The following is a 24,529-nucleotide window of genomic DNA, read 5'->3' on the forward strand; positions in this document are numbered from 1 at the left end:
TTTCCTTATTGTTAACACTGATCTATCCGAAGTCACATTGGCAACTGAATTTAGTCTTGAGACTTGGCAATGAGGAATCATTTTGTATAACCCAATGCACGACGTTAGCCAAATTATGTCATACGGTTACAAAACTCCTGTCCCATCTTCCAGTTTTTCTGAGTAAATGTGGCTCTTTGAGAAGTTTCACTCCTCCTACCCTAAAATGACCTTATGGGCTCTCAGATATCAGAGGATTCTAATTGCAATGAAATCTTTCACTTTATTTCCTTTCTTAAGGCCTGCTTTTTGAGGTGGTGTTTTGGAAGAGTGAGGAGTAGTGGGAACCCCTAAGGCCTCTGAGTCACAAAAGGAGATCAGAACATGTCTGAAGTTTGGTTTAACCCCCAAACCTTCACTCATATTGGACCAGAGAAGCCTCTGGGAGAAGCCCTATGATACTACTGTATATGGCTTTAATGTCTTCATTTCTTAATTCCTACTGTTAAGGCATGGGTCTTTGCTGATCTTAAAACTCCATGCCAGGACTAGCTTATAACCAGGACGCTTTTATAAATGAAACAGGAGATACTGGGAAGAAAAAGGCATAAACCACCCAGGGAAGCCATGATGTTAAGTCACTGTCTTGAAACACTTTGAGTCCCTTACCTCTACAGGACACCCTTTCAGACTGGGGACTAGTTTTCAACTTGAAAGTCTGTTGGGTTTCTTAGAGAATTTGATGCTTGGTTTTCATTCCAGTGAGATGCCTGTGTTTGCATTGTTTACACTGATCCATTGTTTGTCCCTAAGTGGGAAAACTTGAATTGTCCCTGGTCAAAAAGAGAACAGAAGCCGACTCCACTTACAGATAGGCAAGTGTTCAAGCCAAGCAAAGTCAAAGGACGGCATGGCCTGTAAATACATGTAGTAATTCTGAAAGAGAAGAGTGAAACGTGATAGCAGGATGCCAAACTCAAGAGCCTGTGTTGTACATTCTACCATATTCATTTTGCAAGAGGAGATGGAGTTTCGGCAAAGCAGCGTGCATTACATGAATACAATACTAATTCGTATTTAATTTTATGAACTTTTCAATCATAAATTTGTGTTGATTTAATAAGAGCATAAATTTTCTTACTCATAGATTTATGTTAGTACATATTAAAGAATCATGACAAAAAATAATTTAATTTTGAATGTCCACGGGAATTTTAAGTTTAAGAGTCAATTCTCCTGCTTAGAGGAAAGTTTTGCTTTTCTTTGTCTTCCTAACCCAACTGTGCCCTCTGGTGGTTGTAGTTGCTAATAGAACTAAAATAACTCCCTCTATAAATGTGTCCTTTTCACATCAGCTGCGCAGCAGACAGAATAATTTCCCGGTAGCAACAATGTTATAAACAATGGCAGTTATTGCAGGATAGCCCACAAAAACCCACAGTGGCTCTGTGCCACTTGATCTACAACCTCCTTCTCCCTCTTCCACTGCCCTCCTCGCTGGCCAAACAGATCACCGTATCCACAGTCTCTGCCAATACAACTACAACTCTGTCCCCTTCACTTTCAGGAGTTGAAAGAGGACGGAAGTGAGTTAGTGCGTTGGTCAATTCCAACATCTTTACTTATAGGCATAACTTCGGCTATGAAACCCCACACCTCTTCTGGGGCCTCCAGAAGAGAGGGCCACCTAGAAGGACACTTACAGATCCTCTTTGCCTCTTTCGAGAATCTTGGGGCACATAATCTTGTTTCCTTTCCTTTTGCCTTTTTGCCTTTTGCCTTCTTTGACCCAGAGCCCCTCTTATTTCTTCATGGTCAGAATCACCTTCCAAGTAGAAAGCAAGAAGAAAGGGAAAGCACACTAGAACAAAATGGAAGGAAAAGAAAATCCTTTGACACAAGGTTTCCCCAAATCCAGAAGCCAGAAATCTCTGATATCTAACCAATAAACCTTCAGGCACCTTGTCTCCTCCATGCTTGAAAACCTCACCAGGCCCCTCTAAGCATTGGCTGGACGAGGAAGGGTGGAGGGAAGACACATTCTCAGTCCACCTGGTGCATGTCATACAATCAGTACTAACATGAGATTCCAAGGGCCCCTCCCCAGTGAGGGATGGTACCGATGTGGACCTGCTGTGTCCAAACAGATAGAGGTCCTGTTTTAAAGGGACTAGAAGAAGTCTTAAGAATATTATTGAATCCATTTATAGTGACAAAAGGGAAAATTTATATGATTTTAACAAAGTAGGAGAAAATAGCAAGAACATACTGTGTTCTTGTTCAAGTGAAATACTTCAGCCAGAGTACCTGACTGTGGTGAATGACTTAATTTGGAATTACCCTAACACTGACATTTAAAATAAATGAAAGTGTTCTTGATTGTTTCATTTATCTATTGCTCTTTAATGAACCCCTCCAGGGAGACAGAGGCTTAGGAGCTGGCCAGCAGAGAAACTGTTGTCAAGGGTTTTTTTATACACACCAGCAGCATCACACTGTGATATGAATTTTTTTTTCTCTATCATTCTTGTAGGTAAGGAAAGGAAAAGAAAACAGGAAACATTGAAAACATAAATGGGGTCTTTCCTGTGAAGGTGAGTTTCATTTTTTTTTTCTGTTGAACTTTGGTAAAGCACAAGGGTTATATTAATTAATGATTAATAACAACTGAAGATTAGTGAGAATGGGTAAGGTTCCTATTACCTAGATATTTGTATTTAAAGTTTTCTCTGCATTCTGTATTCTATTTGAAAATGTTTTTGTAAAGTACCACAATAAAATACTTTGGGTGTGAAAAATTAATTTAAAAAATAAACCAATCTAAAACTTAGAAGCTTAAAACAACCCTTTATTTAAAACAAAACAAAACAAAAAGTTGAGCTCATAGAATCAGTAGAAAATGGTTGCCAGGGGCTAGGGGACAGGGGGAATGTACAACTTTCAAGGGTATAAACTTTCAGTTGGAAGATGAAGAAAGTTTGAGGATCTAATGTATAACATGGTGACTCTAGTTGATAATACCATGTTATATAATTGGAACTTGCTATAAAAATAGAACTTAAATGTTCTCACCAAAAAAATCCAACAGGAGAATACATAGATGATGGATGGTTGGGGGAAATCCTTTCACAGTGTATAGGCAGATGAAATCATCACATGGTACACTTGTAAATAGTTTACAGTTTTGTCAATTGCATGTGGAGAATGAAAAAAAAAGGAGAAAACTCAGAGGTTGGTCAGGTTTCTTTTTTGAGCAGTGGAATGAATGAAGTACCATCCATGGAGAAGATTGGGGAAGAACAGATTTTTAGTTTGGGGGGAGGCAAGGAAGAAAATATAAAATTCCATTTGACCATGTGTAAGAATGTTATGCTCGCTCAATAATTTGTAATTGAACTAGATAGTTTAAGGTTTACCCAAACTGTAGGTTTTGGTGTAAGCCAGGTTATAACAAAGTGCCATACTATCTGGGAAATTAGAATAGACGGTTAGTATTTAAAGTATGAGTTCAGGGGCGCCTGGGTGGCACAGCGGTTAAGCGTCTGCCTTCGGCTCAGGGCGTGATCCCGGCGTTATGGGATCGAGCCCCACGTCAGGCTCCTCTGCTATGAGCCTGCTTCTTCCTCTCCCACTCCCCCTGCTTGTGTTCCCTCTATCGCTGGCTGTCTCTATCTCTGTCAAATAAATAAATAAAATCTTTAAAAAAATAAAAAAATAAAAAAATAAAGTATGAGTTCATCAAGCAAGTTAGTGTGTCTATTAGGGTAATAGCTACAATTTATTGAGGGGCTTTTATTTGTTTGAACCATATGAAATTGTGGATATTGACAATTTTGAACTTGAAATGGCAATGCCATATGAGTTTGTCCCAGTATATGGTAGCCACAGAATTATTTGTTTATGTATAAGCGAATGATTATTCACAAAAACCGTCAAGGTAGGCTTTTGCTTATCTTATAGTTGATAAATTGGAAGTTGTGGAAGAGGTTCAATAACCTGCCAAAAGTCTGATGATGAGGAAGTAGGCAGGAAGGAATCAAAACAAGGTCTTTCTGACATGGCATCTGTACTATAAGCCACAAAGTCACAAAGTCACACTACCAGGATTTCTAGCCAAGAAGTCGTGCTGCCTTCCAAAGGAGAAAAGCTTCAGACACCAAATACACAGATATGCAGATACAGGAGTGCTTGGTCTGACTGGATGGAGGATTGCCGACTGTCTCCCTCCTACAGAGACCCAAGTCCAATTAGACCTTACAAGCCAGCATTGATTTTAGAAGTAAACACAATGAACAAAAAGCGATCAGTTAACACTATTAAAAGTTGCTCAGAAATTTCCATCAAAGAGTGCCTCGGTGGCTCAGTCAGTTGAGCGTTCAACTCTTGATTTCGGCTGGGTCATTATCTCAGGGTTGTGATTTCGGCTCCAGTCATTATTTCAGGGCAGTGCCATCAAGCCGTGAGTTGGGCTCTGTGCTCAGCAGGGAGTCTGCTTGAGATTCTCTCTCCTTCTGTCCTTTGCCCTGCTCATGCTGTTTAAGTCAAAGGCTAAAAGAAGTGTACATGATTAAAACGCTTTCTGTCTATCCTTGGAAGACTATTTCCCACATAGCTCTTGCATTGATAATATCAATTAGAGCCAACAGTCCTTCATGGTGGTAAGCGATAGAAATGGTCACTTGTCAATTAAGTCACACTCCTGCTAATAGAAAATTGAATTTTTAGATTTAATAACCAAATGAATCTGTTCTTCAATGCTGTATTGATCAGGGGCTCTCTGAGTATAGTAGCTAGTCCCCCAGTTGATCCAAAAAAAATAAAGCCAGTACATACATACATACATACATTTATTTATTTATTCATTTATTTAAAAGGCCAGTACTTATTAATCTGTAAGTTCTGCCAGCTTTGATATTATTTTAATAATAATAATGGTAATAATTATAATAAATATCATGTACTGAATCCTTACTACATGCCACATACCATGATATGTGCATTAACACCAGCTTTGCATAAAAGCTTCTAACAACCTTATGGGATAGGTTGTTCTGTCTTTGTTTTGACTGAAGCATAGAGATAGTAAGTAATTTCCCAATGTCCAAAACTAGTGCGGAGCTGAGAACTCAACCATTTAGGGGCACTCATTCAGTTAGGTGGCTGCCTTTGGCTCAGGTCCTGATCTCAGAGTCGTGGGATCCAGTCCTGGTTCAGGCTCCTGGCTCAGTGGGGAGTCTCCTTCTCCCTCTTCCCTCTGCCCCTCTCCCTGCTTATGCGCCTGCTGTCTCTCTCTCTTTCTCTCTCAAATAAATAAAATCTTTAAAAAAAAAAATCAACCATTTAAACTCAATTTAAACTCATTTAAATTCAAAACCCATGCTCTTACCCCCTATTATATATGTGTGTATACACATACATGCCCACATATATGTACATATAAAATGGTAGAGCTGAGTTTACTTTTAGTGCGGGTGGTAAATGGCAATGCTTGTCTATTATAAAAGTGGTCAAAGAGTCTGGAATCTTCAGCCCAGCCTGAAAACTAGCTATGTGTGCTTGCTTTTTTGATGATCCTTTGTATTTCTAAAAAGTTATAAATGTGATTTTCATATTCAAAATTTTTCTACAATTAGATTTCCTTAAAGTAATTATTTTGTAGTTGAAGCCAATATTTAGTCAATCAAATGTGTTAATAACTAAGAGAGATGGATTATTTAGTGATTTTCTTGGCTTTGGCAACAATGCAAAAAACAGTAGGAAAGAACTGTAGCAGGATAACCCTTTAAAGTGTTGATTTTGGGGTTCCCCTCCCACACTGTGCAAACAAATAGACAAATGCCATAAGAAAATCAAGATGACAAATATTCAAACATTAGCTTTCAAGAATGCCACTGATGTAGCCCTACATGGAAAGATGCAGATGGGTTCTGACAGAGCTTTGGCTCCCACAGATTTGATAAAGTCTGCTCTCAGAGAAAAGAGAACAGTGGGAGAGAAGAGGCATCAAGCACCTCAGACACGTGGGAGGGAAGCCCAAGCCCTCTCTGGAGCCAGCACCGCTACTGGCCCAGAGCCAGGACATGGTTTAGAAGCTGAGGCAGAGCTGAGTGGATCCTCTTGTTTGTCATTCTGTGGGTTCCACCATTCACCAGTGGTCAGCCCACTGTCCATCATTAGTCCAGTCTGAAGTCTTGTTGCCTTTGTCCCAAGAATCTTTTTATATGCTTCTGATTGACCATCTCCTGGGAGCAGTCCCTCATCTAACAGTCCAGGACACTCATAAGCACCCTTCTACTCCCCCCATCACTAACCCCCAGACTGGAAACTGGAAGACTTGTAGTGGGTGACAGTGGAGAGGGTGTCAGTGGAGAGGGCTTGGACACTTTGTGGGGTGATGTTGTGACAGCCGAAAGGGAAATGTTTGGTCCAAAGAAAGCAGCATTATTTGGGATCCATGTGAAATCATCCACTGAGCAGAGGAATGCACTACCCCATCACAGAGCGTTAAGAAGTGTGAATGTTAGGGGCGCCTGGGTGGCACAGCGGTTAAGCATCTGCCTTCGGCTCAGGGCATGATCCCAGCGTTATGGGATCAAGCCCCACATCAGGCTCCTCCTCTATGAGCCTGCTTCTTCCTCTCCCACTCCCCCTGCTTGTGTTCCCTCTCTCGCTGGCTGTCTCTCTCTCTGTCAAATTAATAAATAAAATCTTCAAAAAAAAAAAAGTGAGAATGTTAGAGCTGGACAAGAGATTGCAAAACATCTCGTCCCACCCTTTCACATGCAGAGTAGACTTTCTTTGAGGTCAAATAGCTGGCTAATGGCTCAGCCGCAACCAGTAATGAGATGTCATGAGTGAGTTTAATCCTCTGTCCAGTGCACAGCACGGGCACATCTGGTTTGGGAGCTCTTTCTTTGAGGTTTTCTCTGATCCTCCTTCAAGTCATGGTAGGTCGAATAGAGGACCCACTTTCTAAGTTCTTAAAGGCCCAAGTTCAATAGCTCACAGTGACACCAAAGTGAAGTTTTTCTTGGATTAGTTTATCACCATAAGATATAGTGAAGACATTTTTTTTTCAATGGTTGGGAGAGCCACAACTGCTTGTAGACACTTTCTCTTCCAGAGAGACTCTATGAGACTGCTTGCACTAGCCCACAGGTGCCTGGAACTGAGCAGCAGACAGCATTTAATCATGTTGAAGAAAATCCAAGCTTCTTCCCCAGGATGAATGATGACCTGACCTTCCTTGTAGCTGTCCCTGTGTTGTTCTGTTCATTCTCCCATGAATACTTATTTCACTAGAATTTTTACAGTTGGAGAAGGAGGGTGTCTACCTATTGCTCGGCATTTCTCTAATGATCACTTTGTAAACCACAGTTTATCTTTGAATATTTCAATGGCTTCATACCACTCACCATTATTATACCAATTATTACATCATTATTACAGAACTTATCAAGTTGCACTTTCTACATTTGTTTTCCATGGGCTTCTGTTCCCTTTGTATTTTTTTATTTTTAGAAACCTTTTTAGAGAAACACTCGTTTTTAGCACCACTTTACGTATGTCAGTGTATTTAAAGTTTCTTTTTTGTGGCGGATAAAAAACTTTAAGGACTTCCCTTACAGGTATTGTTGGAACATTCAAATAAAATCTGTTTATAAGACACAGGGATAGCCAGGTATTAAACGAATTAAACAAGTTTTCTCATAAATATTAGGTTGACTCCTGGTTAACATTTTAGACTCTTATTAATATTTCACACATTGTTTCTGTTCAACTAATTTCAGAACTTCATGAAAAAGTTGAATGGTAGGTTGGGTAAGAGGGTACCACAATGGGAGCCTTTTTTCCAAGGCCGGAATGTGAATAAAGTACCTGCAAATCATAAAAAGAAACACAGTAGCTTTAAAAACAAGAATTTCACATTGGTCACATCAGCACGTATACACCCACTGGCATAGGCCTGTTGGATAGGGGGGTCTAAGCCATAAGATTTGGCCAGCATTTTCATCTGATCTCCACTGTTGGGTGACCTAGAAGATCTCTGATATGTGTGCCTTTCAGCTCATTGAGACACTTTACTACAGCAAAGGAAGTGAATTTCATTAATAATGTATCCGTTATCAAGGCATTAATAGGGAAGCCAGGACTGTCCTCACCACAGTGTGGGCTGAGGCTCCTGCTTTTTGTTTCCTTGGGCAATACACAGGAAATTGAAATAAAAGGGTCAAGTTGGGAAGGGTAGGGTTCATATGGCCTTAGTAGAAGTTTAGAAAAGGCCAGGGGAAAAACAAAAGTGAGAAAGCCTTAAGCCCTTCCTTGATGGCTTAAAAGATAGGTTCTCGGGGTGCCTGGGTGGCTCAGGCATTAAGCGTCTGCCTTCGCCTCAGGGCGTGATATCAGGGTCCTGGGATCGAGCCCTCCATCGGGCTCCCTGCTCCGCTGGGAGCCTGCTTCTTCCTCTCCCACTGCCCCTGCTTATGTTCCCTCTCTCTCTGTCAAATAAAGAAATAAAATCTATGGAAGGAAGGAAGGAAGGAAGGAAGGAAGGAAGGAAGGAAGGGAGGGAGGGAGGAAGGGAGGGAAAGAAAGAAGAAAGAAAGAAAGAAAGAAAGAAAGAAAGAAAGAAAGAAAGAAAGAAAAAAGGAAAGATAGGCTCTCAACCCTGGTGCACATTAGAATCACCTGGGGAGGTTTTTTTTTTTTTTTGTAAAGATTTTATTTATTTATTCAACAGAGATAGAGACAGCCAATGAGAGAGGGAACACAGGCAGGGGGAGTGGGAGAGGAAGAAGCAGGCTCATAGCAGAGGAGCCTGATGTGGGGGCTCGATCCCACAACGCCGGGATCACGCCCTGAGCCAAAGGCAGATGCTTAACCGCTGTGCCACCCAGGCGCCCCAAACCTGGGGAGTTTTTTAAACGTCAATACCCAGGCCCCACCACAGGCTGACTGAACAGAGGTTCTCCCTGTGAGACCTGGGTATCAGTATTTTTTCACAGTTACTCTGTTTATTCTAATGCACACATGTTGAAAATCACTAGTCTGAAACAAGGATCACAAACCTAAACGCCCCCAGGTAACCCATTAGGAGGAGGGTCAGGTGAGAGTGGGGAGGAGGCAGGGGCACACTAAGGGATCTACAGGGGGCAGCTGCTAGTGGGCTCCCACCAACTACTGTCACACGGGAATGTGACACCATTTTGGCAGTTGTTCGGATTTTTAAATGTGCATAACTAATACTTAAAAATTGGGTTGTGTGATACATGCCACAACATGGAGGCACCTTGAAGACGTGATGCTAAGTGAAGAGGTCAGACACAGGCCACACAGTGTATGATTCCATTTATGTGAAATGTCCAGAATAGGCAAATCCCACAGAGAGAGAAGGTGGATTAGTGGTTGCCAGGGGCTAGGGGGAGGGGAGCATGGCATGTGACTGCTTAATGGGTACCAGGTTTCTTTAGAGGTGATGAAAATGTTCTGCAATTAGACAGTGGTGATGGTTGCATAACATTGTGAAATGTATTAAAAGCACACTTTAAAATAGTGAATTTCATGTTATATGCATTTTACCTAAAAAAAAAAAAACAAAAAACAAAAAAAAGAAAAAAATTAGGTTGTGTGAACCAATTCAGAGCAGGCCAAACAAATCCCTTTTGTAGGAACCAGAGTGGAACCTATGGTGTAAAACCACATGGAGGAAAACCAGGGTCCACATATTGGGCTGAAATGTTTTAAAAAGCCAATCGAGGGCCATAATGTATGCCTCCACATCCTTTTATGTCCACACCCAAACTGGTAGCAAAGCTGTGCCTGCTGCACCCTTTTCATCTTAAGTCAGACGCAAGCTGGGTTTTTTTCCTTGATAGGCGCTAATGCAGAGCTGAGCAGCTGCCAGCCTATAAATAGAAGTGGGAACCCCTGAGGTGCGGACAGGCTGGCTGACGAAACCCCTGCTCGTTACTGCTTTTCCTTACTGTTTCGTTACCGAGTCGGAGAGGGGTAAAGGAAACAAACAAAAAATAATATCCACACTCGTTAATGGTTTCTCCTTTATCGATTGTGGGGTTTTTTGGGGGGGGTTGCTTTTTTCCCCAATGCTTCAGTTAAATTCACAATCCCTAATTCATCACCCCCTTTGGTAGGGTTGGTTACTCTTGGTTCCTTGCAGCATGTTAACATCATTACTACCTCTGGGAGGTGCTGGCTGCCACAAAGACAATGAGTGAGACACAGTTCTTTGAAGAGAGTCTGATGTTTCATTGGTCTTTTCTAGACTGGGAATACCCTTCAGATGGCAGTGGCTCTGAGAGCTCCTGCAAACCCTACCGTGCCGCAGATCACAGTGGGATAGCAGTACACACAAACCAGAATTACCCATCTTCACTTCCTCTTCTACGTACTGGGCCACGTGGCCATTCTGCCTGAAAACCAGAAATGAGTGGATTTTTCTGCAGACGAGACTCAGACTTTTCTCACCTGAATTCTTCTGTGTAGTCATTCCTAATACACTCCGCTAAAGTCTTGCTGTGCTGCAGGCAGCTCTTGAGGATGTAAAATTGCTGATACAACAGAACTGCTTGGCTGGGACGCAGCAGCTGAAGCGAAGCTGAAAGCCCCTTTACCACTTGTTTCACGATAGTGGCCACGAAAGTGATCTAAACAAGAAAAAGGCAGTTGCTTGTAGGCCACATGCCACCCATAAGGCACCTATTTCAGCTGGGGCCTCACCTCTAAAGCTAGGCGAAGTCCTCACCGCCTTACACCAGTACTCTTGCACTGTTTCTCACGGAAATGGCACTCAGAGAGCACCAGACCATAGACCGACTGGGTTTACCATTCACTGCCCCCCCCCAAGCAGAATCAGAACGAATACTGACTGTTGAGGAAATTTGGTTCCAATATAAAAAGAGAACATTGGAGAGAAGGGGAGCTTGGAAAGGTCCATGGCCTCCTCAAGGAGGGAAGATGGTTTCTCTTCTCTTCTGTGAAGGACAAGTGGCCCACAGAGATAAACTCCCTGTGCCTTTCAAAGAAGGTTCTTCCAAGGCAGTGGTTCTCAAAATTTAGTATGCCTAAAAATCACCTAGACAGCTCAATAAACATACGGAATCCTGAGCCCCACCTCAGGATATTTGCCATAACAATTCTGATGGCTTTGTTCCTCAGACCACACCTTGAGAAACACTAAGTGAGAAAGCACAGAAAACCGGGCTTGACACGAGCAAGTGATGTTGATGTCTCTGTTAGCTGGGGTTTTCCTCAGGAGTATGTCTGCTATCATTTCTAAAATGGAAATAGTGACAAGAATGTGAAGTTATTGAGTTGCTTCTTCTCACACACACAAAAAAGTCATTGACAAAAGAACCAAGGAGCGTCTGGCTGGCTCTGTTGGTGGAACATATGACTCTTGATCTTGGGGTTGTGAATTCAAGCCCCACACTGGGTGTAGAGATTAGTTTAGAAAACACACACACAAAACAGAACCAAATAACAAAAACCAAGAACAATGGATTCCACAAGTCTTTTTTGTGTCTGTGGTTTTTGGTTTTTTTTTTTTTTTGTGAGGGGGGCACATTTTCGATCAACTATCCATAAATGTAGGCTACTGTAAAAACAGAAAGGAACTCTAGTGTCATTTCAAGCTCTAACCAGCATGCCCCTTTGCATGCGCATTAATTTAGTATCAGTAAAAGTGTTCCCTTTTCTATTGATGTTGCTACTGGCCCTTCCTAAGTAGGACAGGTGGTTTGGGTTCTCTCCAGTCCAGATCTGTATACACATATTGATTAAATACTGTGTCAGGCAAACACAGATGATTGAGGTTGGAGAGTCTGGAGCGGTAGAACAAAGCAATGACCATTTGGGGACTAAATTTCTAACTTCCTTTGCATCTTGCTCTAACCAAGTAAGAGAATAAGCCAGAGCTGACTGACATGCAGGTGAATTCAACGATCACAACAGCTTTCTTGCCTGCACATTTCTCTCAAATGGCCTGTTTCTACCCATACTCTTTAGAACAGAGTTAATATTGAAGCTTTCAACAAGGCTAGTGGTCCTTTTGTCACCTTTCATCCTGGCATACTTGATGGTCACAGACTGACTTCATACTCAACTCAATTCCTTTGGTGAGCCAACCCTAGAGGTTGATAAAGAAACTTCCCTGTGGCTTGGAGTCCTTAGTACCCCCAGACTTCACACATCAGTTCAGATGATAGGGTCTGCAACCACTTCACAGAAAAAGTAAGGATCTTGCATCTTGTGCATAAGAGCTTCTGTTGCTACGAATAACTAGAAATTTATGACATGCCTTGAAGTGGGCCAGAGACCAGTTAGCGTCTGTGTGCTGCTACGGGAGCCAAGTCCATGGGCTCAGTCTCTGTATAAGGCAGCTGGCTGTAATACTGACAAGTGTACCTCTGGCCCTAGCCAGATTTTTGTAAACATATGTCACAGGGATCTGGCAAGAAAATCTACATTCCTGAGGACATATTCAGCATAACTATAGAAAATAGCCCAAAGTAGGAAACCACCGATGGCCAACAGAGGCATGTTTGTATATGAAAAAAGACATATTATGTCATGTCAAATCCTCCATTAGCAATGAAAATTTAGTTTGGCTTACTACTTTTTAAAGAGATCTCCCATTAAATGTATGTTGATTGAATGTACGAGTACATGAATGAATAAAGGAAAATTAAGTTTGGGGAAATGAGAAGAGATGAAGGGATAAATTTTTATAGAATTAATTCAGCAGATATTTATTGAATATCCGTTATGTGTCTACCACATCAGACATAGCTCCCACCTTCATGGCACTTGGAGTCTGTTGGGGGAGAATGACATTGTGTCAGTCTTGACAGACTGGGTTATACTGTGGTGACAAAGTCCACGAAATACTGTGGTAACAAATTTTACAACAAAGGTTTACTCCTTGCTCACACTGTATGTCCCTTATGGGTTGGCAGGGGGTTCTATTCACTATAGTCACTGAGGACTGTATGGAGTGCTGCCACTCACCATGCCAGAAGGAAAAGAGAATGCAGAGAAGCATGCATTTGCTCTTAAACCTTCTGGCAAGAAGTGACACAGGCTACTTATGCTCACATTCCATTGGCGAAAGCAAGAACAGAGAATTTCAAGTGGGGAGGGAAGTACAATCCTACCATGTGCCTGGAAGGAGAAAGAGCCAGAATGTATGTGGGCACTAATGGTTACCACAGGGAAGAACCAAACAGTAACACCAACAAATGCCAACTGCAACAGTAACAAGTCCTGTGAAGGGAAGGAGGAAGACACCAAGCTATGACTAAGCGCGCCAATAATGGGGAATCTGATCTAGTCAGAGGTGAGAAAATCATCCCCCCACCCTGTCCCAGAAAGGGGCACTGAGGCCTGAAGGATTAGTAGAAGTTAACGTGGAGAAAGGAGGGAAAGGCATTTCAGACAGACAGAAGGAACAGTGAAGGTCCTGTGATGGAGTTGGGGGTGTTGGAGGTGGGCAGTGAGTAAGAGGCCCACATAAGGAACGTGAGGGACTAGATAAGCCTTGTAGGCTATCTCTTTTTTATGAGAGATTTAAAGCAAGGCATGACATAATCAGGTTTTTTTAAATAGAGCCCTTTGACTAGTCTGGTGGGAAGATAGGGACAGACCATGCAGATGTGATTATAATGTCAAGGACAGAGACGGTACTATGGACTAGGATAGTGGTAGCCAGGACAGAGTGCCCCGATGATCCCAAGTGTTAATTCATACTCGCCAACTCATACTTGGTGTTTAAGATAAATGTTCAGGGGGCACCTGGGTGGCTCAGTCGGTTAAGCAGCCTGCTCTTGATTTCAGCTCAGGTCATGATCTCAGGATCCTGGGATCCAGCCTGCATTGTCGGGCTCCCTGCTCGGGGCGGGGGGTGGGGGGTGTGGGTCTCCTTGAGGAATCGCTTCCTCTCCTCTGCCCCTCCCTCCTGCTCGCTCATTGCACTCTCTCTCTCAAATAAATCTATTTTAAAAAGACAAGCGTTAATATTTTCACTTACTTATACAGCTAGTATTTTAATTTATTCTGTTTCCTACAGAATATATTTTAGGGTTTTTTCATGAAATGAAGATCACATTTAAGAGATCATTTCAGGGGGGCTCCTGGGTGGCTCAGTTGGTTAAGCATCTCATTTTTTTTTAAAGATTTTATTNAGATCACATTTAAGAGATCATTTCAGGGGGGCTCCTGGGTGGCTCAGTTGGTTAAGCATCTCATTTTTTTTTTTTAAAGATTTTATTTATTATTTGAGAGAGAGAGACAGCCAGTGAGAGAGGGAACACAAGCAGGGGGAGTGGGAGAGGAAGAAGCAGGCTCTTAGTGGAGGAGCCTGATGTGGGGCTCAAACCCAGAACGCTGGGTTCACGCCCTGAGCCGAAGGCAGATGCTTAACCACTGTGCTACCCAGGCGCCCCATAAGCATCTCATTCTTGATTTTGGCTCAGGTCGTGATCTCAGGGACATGAGATTGAGCCCTCCTTCAGGCTCTACGCTGAGTTTGGAGCCTGCCTAAGATTGTCTCTCTCTCTCTCTCTGTCTCTGCCCCTCCCTGCTCATGCTCTCTCTCTCTCTCAGTCCAAAAAAAAAAAATTTTTTTAAAGGCTATCATTTCAGTACCTTAAGCACTCACGCCCCAAATATAAAAATGCTTTATTTTAATTAAATAATAAAATCATCAGATTTACATTTTGCTTCTGCTTTATAAATATGACTACTTAAGAGAAAATCTGTATTTTATTAACCAAGCACAAGAGCACCTGTTTAATTAGCTGTGAGCGAAGGTTTTGTTTTCGCTTCTCTGTACTTACTATGGGAGTACGACTTTGTAGGAAGGACATCATCCAGCTAATAGCAAACTTTGTTGATCCCAATCCAAGATTTCCCTGAAAGACTCAAGGAAGTAAACAAGTTATGTTCATGAAGTCCAAGTTGTACATGAAAGGATATTCATTCTCAAATACATTTTATCTTGATTAATGAAATCTGTATAATCAGTATTTAGAAAAAAATTGAAAAAATAAAATCAGTATTTAGGAAAATAAACTGGAGGAGTACTTAAGAGCAAAGGTAGTATTTAAGTCAGCTGATTTTGGAGACCATCTCTAATACAAGCATATTAAAGGTATATTATTATTCATGTGATATATAATCATAAGTATGTAATAGTCATATGATACGGATAACAATCATGCAATATAATAGGTATGATAAAAATATATATCGTACCTGCTGAAAGACAAGAAGTATTTCATATAAAAGTGCCGTAGCTGTATCTGTATATTCCACGATAAGCTTCTGTAACTAGAAATTTGAATAATCAAGACAATATAATTGGCAGTGCCAAAAAAAAAAATGGCAATTTCTCCTGGTTACCATTAGGTACTTACAGAAAAATTTTTGATTAACTGAAAATATGAGTGTGGTCAGTTTTCCCATTCTCTTTGGTTCAAACATTCTCAAAAAAAAAATGGCACTCATAAAAAGACTACACATTGAATAATGTCTAAGAAAGTGGATCAGGGAAAGAAGATACAATGGCCCACAGAATACTAACACACCAAAAACTGCATACTTGATTTGCAAAACCATTCAGATCAATAACCCTACATCCTTTCAAGACTACTAAAATATGCTCCCTAGAATTAAGGTAGGAGATTCTCTGGGAAATTTAGGCTTATGCCCAGCATGAACTATAACTCTCTTTGTAAAATGAGTAAATATAGGGCTTAGAGACCTTTTTTTTTCTTTTTTTTTTTTTCTTTTTTTTTGCCCTCAAGAACTCCAGTTAGTGAGGCTGTCTTCTAGCCTCAAGTAATTCTTCTAGCCCATATGCCACTTGGTGCATGAGAACTATGTCTGTGGACCAACACATCTTCCCTGACACTATTCTTTGCAAGAAAGAGCTCCAGTTTGAAATCTCCCACTCTGTTAGACCTTGGAACCAAAATGTATATGATCTGCTCATGGCTGCACTGATAGCCCAGATGCAAAAGATCCCCAAGTCCAAAAGCAGGAAACTCAGACCTATCTATTCTGCCTACTAATCTGGAAATACCATAGGCAGTCAAGTCAGCTAATCCAAAACCAAATTCCTTGGGTCCCTTTTGAGCCTACTCTTCTTGCTGTAATTCTTATCTGACACCCAGGCCAGAATCTAAAATTCATCTAATCTTCACAATAATTTTCACATCAACCTATCAATGCAATTTCCTAAAAATTTCTGGAATCTATCCTCTTTACAACTACCATCCCTTTTCTTTTCTTTATTAATTTACTCAACAAATATGTGTCAGTCACTGTAGTAAGTTTTGGGGTTACAATGGGGAAGCAACAGAGACATGGACCGCGCCCTCATGGAAGATAGTAGGGAACAAACAATAGTCTAACAATTGAATAAATAATTGCATCGTTGCTAACTGAGACAAGAGCTCTGAAAGAAGAGTACAGGAAGTTAGGAGAGCTCTAAAATGAAGCCTAAGTCTCATTTCAGGCATCGAGGTTAGGTTCACTCTGGCCTCTGTCATTCCTCATCTGGACGACTGCACTACCTTCTTAGCCCTGCCTGAGTCTTGCTTCCATCCCACTCGTTAATCTCTCATCCACTTACTCCACTGTTGAAAATGGTATCATAGATACTCCATATAGTCTCTAATATTCATATATATGAATCGTTCTATAATAGTCATACATATGAATATTATGTTCATGTTATATTTAATTAACATCTGTCTCTCTAACCAGACTATAAACCAGTGAGGGCAGAGGTTGGGTCTGTTTTGCTTCTTGTTTGGACCCCACTGCCTAGCGCACTGTTTACCTCAGAGTTTCAGTAAATATTTATTGAGGGAATGAATATATTTAAGAGTTTTCTAAAACGTAACTCTAATTCTGTGTTTAAGAACTATCAAGTCATGTCCCATCCTTTAAAAAAAATTCTGTGTTGTCCTGCTCAAAATAAACTAATAATAAGCTGATTTATTCTCTCAGAATATGTGCCTTCTAGGTAATCCGATATTTCTAATGTTTTAGTAAAACCTTAGAAAAACAGGTAATTCTCACTGAGTTTGTGCTACTTAGATAGGTAAGGAGATGGTAAACTAAGGCAAGAGAGTTAACCCTAAAATCTTTTAAACACAGTGTTTTTTTGGGCACCAAGGGGGTTCAGTTGGTTAAGCATCTGCCTTCAGCTCAGGTCATGATCTCAGGGTCCTGGGATCGAGTCCTACGTCAGGCTTCCTGCTCAGCGGGGAATCTGCTTCTCCCCCTCCCCCTCCCTCCTGCTCTCTTTTTCACCCTTGCTCTCTCTCAAATAAATAAATAAAATCTTAAAAAAAGGAAAAAAAGGAGAGTGCTTTTTTACTATTAGGCCTCTACTGTGGAATTACATATACATAAATATTTTGTATAGAGACAAATAGATTTATCTAATACATACTGAATACTAATTTTTCCTTAGTATACATACTTTAAAACACATAAAATAGATACATTAATATTGACAGACTAGCTATCCAAGTTTTGAGGTTAATGGCAAAATATTTACTCTTTAATTATATTTCTATATTCTACAATGTTTTGGTCCACATTAGAAGACAGGAAGCCAGGGCACCCCTATATATTATATATTGTCTACCCCCAAATTCTCAACTCACCTCAGCATCAAAAGACATCTCAACTAAAGTTGAATCAGCCACCAACTGGATATCAAACACAGGGCAAGATTTTGGAATCTGAGGTTCACTAATTAAAATTACCAAAAGATTAAACAATGTTCCCCTGAAAAAAAATAAAAGGCAATTAATGAATAAAGTTTGAAAAGTAAAACAGTAAAGCCAAGTTTGCAGACATTGAATAGAATTAAAAATATAAAGCATTGCAGACCATTCTTGAATGAACTTTTGGATCCTTGGACATGCAAACAATTGAGTAGTGGTAAAACATTTAAATGAAAATATATAATCTTGGTCTTTTGACTCAAAGCAAGTTTTGTTTTGTTTTTTTTAAAGAGAGCATGCACAAGTGTGAGCGCAGGGGTTGGGGGGGCAGAGGGAGAGGAAGAGAGAGAATCTTAAGCAGGCTCCACACCCAGCACACAGTCTGACAGGGGCTCAATCTCACAACACTAAGATCATGACCTGAGCTGAAATCAAGAGTCCATCATTAACAGACTGAGCCACATAGGTGCCCTTCAAAGCAAGTATAATTCTAGAAGTTCACATAGCTTAGAAAACTTAGTAAGTCTGGACTTAAGGGAAGTTTGGGAGATTTCAATTATAGCAGTATTTTATAAAGGGCTCTTCCCCCGGCAAAGGGCTTTTTATGGACTGTTTATTTCAGGCAATATTATAGTCAAAATAGATTCTGTGGTCGAGAGAGGTATAGGAAATACTTGGTTAAACCAAATTCATTGGATATCTTTACTGGACTCCTCAAAAGCTTTCATATGCTCACATGCACTGTATATCTCTGGGACAAGAAACTGCCATATGAAGCATTTCTTAAAATGCTTACTTAATCACAGGTTTTTCTGACTTCTAGAACTGTTTTTAAAATTTTTTAATTGAAATGGTTGACAACTGAATATTAGTTTCAGGTGTACAAGACAGTGATTCAGCAATTATATGCATTATCAGTTGCTTCCCATGATAAGTGTAGTTACCATCTGTCACCAAATGAAGTTATTATAATATGATTAACTATATTCCCTATGCAACCCCGTGACTTACTTATTTTATAACCGGAAATTTGTACCTTTTAATTTCCTTCACTTATTTTACCCATCCTCCTATTCCCCTCTCATTTGGCAACCACTTGTTTGCTCTGTATTTATGACTCAGTTTCTCTTTTCGTTGTATTTGTTTACTTTGTTTTTTAGATTCCACGTATAAGGGAAATCATATGGTATTTGTCTTTGACTTATTTCACTTAGGATACTACCCTCTAAGTCCACCCATGTTGTCACAAATGGCAAGATTTTTTTTTTAAGATTTTATTTATTTATTTGACGGAGAGAGACAGCCAGCGAGAGAGGGAACATAAGCAGGGGGAGTGGGAGAGGACGAAGCAGGCTCCTAGCAGAGAAGCCTGATGTGGGGTTCGATCCCAGAACGCTGCGCCACCCAGGCGTCCCACAAATGGCAAGATTTCATTTTTTATAGCAAAATAATATTCTATTGTATATATGCACAGCATCTTCTTTATCCATTCATCTATCGGTAGATATTTAGGTTGCTTCTGTATCTTGGCTATTGTAAATAATGCTGCAGTAAATATAGGGTTGCATATATCTTTTTGGATTAGTGTTTTCATTTCTTTGGATGACTACCCAGAAATAGAATTACTGGATCATATGGTACTTATATTTTTAGTTTTTTGAGGGACCTCCATACTGTTTTCCAGAGTGGCTGCACCAATTTATATTCCCACCAACAGTTCAAAAAAAAAAAAAAAAGAGGATGGAGCTCTTCTTTTAAACAAAGCATTTCAGAGGCTGACTGTTCCACTGAAGACTACTAGCTGTTAGTTAATAAAACTAGTATTACTTTAAGTCTTTTCCTTTCAAAATCAGTGTACTATCCATTAACCTACACTAATAACTCACTTAAATTGTTACTGTATGTTTGAATAATATACTCTATTATTCAAAAAGGAAAAGGAAAAAAAAATCATAATCCAAATGGAGGATTCTGAGGAGATGGGATTTGGCAATACCGTCTTCATATGTGTTATAAAATTCATGTACAGTTGAAAAGGAGCCAAGAGCAGATCACTAGGAAAATCAGTTGGCTAACTGAAGACAGTATCAGAGTAGCTTTGACAGATGGGAGTAGTAAAAGAATTTACAGATAGGACTATATAAAAATCCTCTATAATCATAAGCATTCTTTTCATAATGGAATAAAAGAGACTATAAACAATCGCTGTTTAGTAATATTTAAGGCTTCCTAATCTTTTTACCATCACTTAAATCATTACCATGATTAGAAGTTCATGATTAACCAAAATTTTAATAGAAACAGAATTCCCCTCCTTTCTCCAGCTCAAAAAGCAAGTCAGTTCTTATATCTGCAAAAGAGGAATCATGTCAGCACACTTCTCAAAAAAGCCGGGTATGTCCTACAGGATATTTGTTAATGTTTTATTCAGGCTACTTTAAAATGGCCAGTCTTAACTTTTAGAAGACCCTTCCAAAATCAACAAAACATTTCATTTAGAAGCTTTTCCTGATATTAAGTTTGAAATGACATTCCATTTACTGTTCTATTTAATTAAAGTCCTTTATTTTCAGCAACAGCTTATTTTCAAAGTGTCACATATCCAGGGTTACGGGAAGGAAATCTCAAATTCTGGGTCACTTTCTGTGATAATATATGAATTCAACCATAACAGTATTAAAATATGAATGGATTTATGGCACATTTCAAGAAGAATACAATTGAACTGAGTTGAGCTAATAAAATCTTTACTTTTGAAAAAAAATAGAGAGAAAAATGCTGAAATGATTAAATACTTTTTTATTTGCTCAAATGGAATTCAATTTGAAATCTCCTCCTTCTGCCGACACTATTTAAAATCCACTAGGTCAATGATAGAAGAAATTTTAATCTAAATGGTAGTTTCCTCCCAAAAATAAAGACTTAGAAGATTGACATCCCAGCCTTAAAAAATGGTGCCAATTTTGATACTTTCATTGTTTAAATGGTTATTATTTCCAATGTGAGAATTTTGAATGCATTGCAATATATTTTATGATATATATATATAGACCTTGAAAGGCAAACTTATGGTCTCATAAGTCGGGACTGTGTTATTATGGTAGGCGGAATTCTAATATGGCTTCCAAGATTTTTTGCCCCTGGTACATATACCCTAAATAATCCCTTCCCCTTAAGTATGGACAGGACCTGTGAATATATTAGGCTGTTACTCTTGTGACTATGTTATGTTAGATGAGAAAGGTAAAGGGATTTTACATACATCATTAAGGTTCCTAATTTGTTGACTTTTGAGTTAATCAAAGGGAGATTATCCTAGGTAAGCCTGATTATCCATTTGAGCCCTTCAAAGAGTGCTTAGAGCTTCTCTGAGCTCAGAGAGATAGTCTCCTGCCAAAAAGCAAGCCATCATGAGTTTATAGCTATAAAGAAATTAATTCTGGCCACAAAAACCCAAATGAGCTTGAAAGATGACCCCAAGCCTCAGATGTGACTGCAGCCCGAGCCGACACCTTGACTACCACCTTGTGAAAGCCAGAGCAAGATAATCCAACTGAGTTATGTCCAGATCTCCTGATCCACAGAAACTGTGGAATAAACAATTTATATTGTTTTAAGACACTGAGTTTGCAGTAATATGTTACAAGGTAATAGAAGACTAATGCAGATATTAATATTAGACATTAACTGTGCTAGTTAAGGCTACAGGTAACATGACTTGACCCTATGCCTATAAAAATTGGCTGAAAAGTTAGTATCATGACCAGACTCTATTATAGCAATATAATGTATGCATTGAAATACATGAAAAGAATTAGTCACATCAGGAGAGAGGCTTGCTATAGTAGGGCTGATGTGGCCAAACCAAGTTAAGACAGAAAAATTAAAACAGAGCAGAAGTTAGCAAGAATGATGGTTTTTCAACTTGGACAGAGAGAGGTAGGGACCAAAAGGTAGACAAAAAGGGTAACATGATTTAGCAATAATTCAGTGTGGCAAGATAGGAATATAAGAAGTAATCTTGATCTCTATCCTGGAGATTGGGGGAGTGGTACTATCAACTGCATAGAGAAGTATACAGAGGGGGCACCTGGCTAACTCAGTTGGTAGAACATGTGACTCTTGATCTCAGGGTTATAAGTTCAAGCCCCATGTTGGGTGTAGAGATTACTTTAAAAAAATAAAATTAAAAAAAAAGTATTCAAAGAAAATAATAGGGTTTGTCTTCCTTGTTTGCTGTAAAGCAGGGGTCAACAAACTATGGCCTGTAGGCCAAATAGCCCAGAGCCTGTTTTATAAGTAAAGCTTTATTGGAACAGAGCTGTGCCCATTCATTCATTTGTTGTCTGTGACTGTTATGCTGCAGTGGCAAAGTTGAGTAGCTACAACGGAGACTATGTGGCCTGAAAAGCCAAAAATGTTTACTCTATGGCCCTTTATAGGAAAGTTTGGCCATCCTGGCATACAGCATAATACGCCCATAGTCCCTGGCACATAGCGAGTTGCTTAAGAAATGTTCATGAATATTATCATCGAAATTCATTTGTAAAGTTCTCTAATAAATAGCCAGGGCAAACATTACTAAAATTTTTTGTTCTTCTCCCTGGTTCAAATGTTTTAGAGCCCATGGCCCTCATTTTCCTCCTACTGTCTAATATAGAAAATTTAAATAAACAGTTGATGAGGGTAGAAAAAAATTAAGATTATAGTTAGAACACTGACTCAGGATGTAATTCATGGTCTATAAAACATATAAAAAGGTCAAGCAGATAATATACAAAATATGCAAGCAGATATTTTCTGTGGCAAAGAATGCTATTGTCTCCCTACTATACATTCTTTCATTCTTCCTTTTAACAATAGGTGCCCCTATCACCATCCAAAGTTTAGCTAGGTACAGAGCCATGGAACTACAGACACATTCAACTTCTCTTGCAGCTAGATATGGGCATATGCCTAAAGTTCTCATCAATAGAATGTGAGCAGAAAAGTCTTCTATCCCTCTCTTAAAAAGGAAATTTGCTTGCCTTCTACTTCTCTTCCTGCATCCCAAAGGGTTTAATGAAGTCACCAAGGTCAGCCAGCTTCAACCATGGGGACAGAGATAGCATAATAAAAAATGTCAGAGCAACAGAAGGGAAGGAATCTAGGTCTCTGGCTGATCTTCTGGAGGAAAGCTTAACTATCTACTCTGGACTACTATGTGAAAAAGATGTGTGGGGCACCTGGGTGGCACCGTGGTTAAGCGTCTGCCTTCGGCTCAGGGCATGATCCCGGCATTATGGGATCGAGCCCCACATCAGGCTCCTCCGCTATGAGCCTGCTTCTTCCTCTCCCACTCCCCCTGCTTGTGTTCCCTCTCTCACTGGCTGTCTCTATCTCTGTTGAATAAATAAATAAAATCTTTAAAAAAAAAAAGATGTAAATTTCTATCTTCTGTGGGCCGCATAGTTTAACGTATCTGTATTATAGCAGCTTACTCTGTATGTTAATAAACCCCCCCCACGGTCCTTCACTTTAAGGTCACACAATTATATATTAAATGAAGCTACTATTAACCTACTATTGCCTTTGCAGTGTAATCTTTCTGTTATGTGGGTTTAAGGGTACTCTGTAAAATTCTAGTGAAGAACCCCTGGCTTTTAATGTATGATGGGGCATTTGGGCTTCTTCAAGTTCAGCAGACAATGACCAAAGATAAAATTACGCTAAGAAAATCTTTGTGCCTTTAATAATCCAGAGAGACAGAGAGAACTCACTATGTGCCAATTAATCTGCTCATCACAGAAGGAAGTGGAGAGACAAAGGAGATTAATATACTTATAAGGGAACTGAAGAGAGAAAAAAGAGAGCTGTGAGTTTTGGAAGACACTCAGAAGAGTAGTTGATGGATTTTAACTACAAGGTGCCAGTGTCATCTTCTAAAAGACCTTACTTCTTAGCTGCCAACGTATTCAGGCGTGATGCCTCAGTTTCTGTTTCTCTGAACATCAGTCCCAGAGTCTGTATAATTTCAATGCATGCTCTAGAAAACAGAGAAAAAAGCACAGAAGTGGCATGATTGCATTATAAGTTCAGAATTTCACAAAATTAGTAATCCCTGGTAGAATTGCTCTCAGATATCTATGTAGAAAATGTACGGGAAGGAAATTCTTTATATTAATCGTCAACATTGGTTGAGTGCCTACTCTGTGACTGCTACATAGTAAACACTCAACAATATTTGTTGAATGAATTAATTAATAGCTGAATGTCAGGATTAAAAGTCATTTTCATGGTGTTTTTTGTCCTTAATATTTTTTTCTGATAATCACACACTATTTTATAATTATTTTTAGAGGTGCTTGGGTGGCTCAGTTGGTTAAGCATCTGCCTTCAGCTCAGGTCATGATCCCAGGGTCCTGGGATCAAGCCCTGCACTGGGCTCCCTGTTCAGTGGGGAGTTTGCTTCTCCCTCTCCCTCTGCTACTCCCCCCTGCTTGTGTGCGCTCTCTCTCTATCAAATAAATAAGTAAAATCTTAAAAATAAATTAAAAATAAAATTATTTTTAATAATTTTAACTTTTTCAAGTAAGTAACATTTGGCTCAAAATTTCAAAGGCAGGGGCGCCTGGGTGGCACAGCGGTTAAGCGTCTGCCTTCGGCTCAGGGCGTGATCCCGGCATTATGGGATCGAGCCCCACATCAGGCTCCTCCGCTATGAGCCTGCTTCTTCCTCTCCCACTCCCCCTGCTTGTGTTCCCTCTCTCGCTGGCTGTCTCTATCTCTGTCGAATAAATAAATAAAATCTT

General features: G+C 39.9%; 1 protein-coding gene and 1 long non-coding RNA gene across 7 annotated transcripts in view; one reads left to right on the plus strand and one right to left on the minus strand.

Moving 5' to 3' along the window:
- Positions 1 to 24,529, plus strand: part of LOC117796483 — a 72,949-nt gene that overhangs the window by 22,060 nt on the left and 26,360 nt on the right. For both annotated transcript variants that reach the window (XR_004621034.1, XR_004621033.1), the window contains exon 2: positions 2,513 to 2,573. This is a non-coding gene — a long non-coding RNA (uncharacterized LOC117796483). The remainder of the gene's footprint in view (positions 1 to 2,512; positions 2,574 to 24,529) is intronic.
- C15H12orf56 (chromosome 15 C12orf56 homolog) overlaps positions 2,810 to 24,529 on the minus strand; it is an 82,159-nt gene continuing 60,439 nt past the window's right edge. For 2 of the 5 annotated variants that reach the window (XM_002920050.4, XM_034644467.1), the window contains 6 exons: positions 23,674 to 23,763; positions 17,676 to 17,799; positions 15,250 to 15,324; positions 14,832 to 14,906; positions 10,465 to 10,643; positions 6,335 to 7,857 (listed from right to left, as the gene is read on the minus strand). In XM_002920050.4, coding sequence (XP_002920096.2) covers positions 7,731 to 7,857; positions 10,465 to 10,643; positions 14,832 to 14,906; positions 15,250 to 15,324; positions 17,676 to 17,799; positions 23,674 to 23,763 — 670 coding nt within the window. In that variant the 3' untranslated portion in view covers positions 6,335 to 7,730. Of the gene's footprint in view, positions 4,528 to 6,334; positions 7,858 to 10,464; positions 10,644 to 14,831; positions 14,915 to 15,249; positions 15,325 to 17,675; positions 17,800 to 23,673; positions 23,764 to 24,529 lie in introns of those variants that run through there. The other 3 variants (XM_034644469.1, XM_034644468.1, XM_034644470.1) reach the window with 3 other exon arrangements.

The sequence above is a fragment of the Ailuropoda melanoleuca genome, chromosome 15, assembly GCF_002007445.2.
Source record: "Ailuropoda melanoleuca isolate Jingjing chromosome 15, ASM200744v2, whole genome shotgun sequence".
Taxonomy (NCBI): Eukaryota; Metazoa; Chordata; class Mammalia; order Carnivora; family Ursidae; genus Ailuropoda; species Ailuropoda melanoleuca.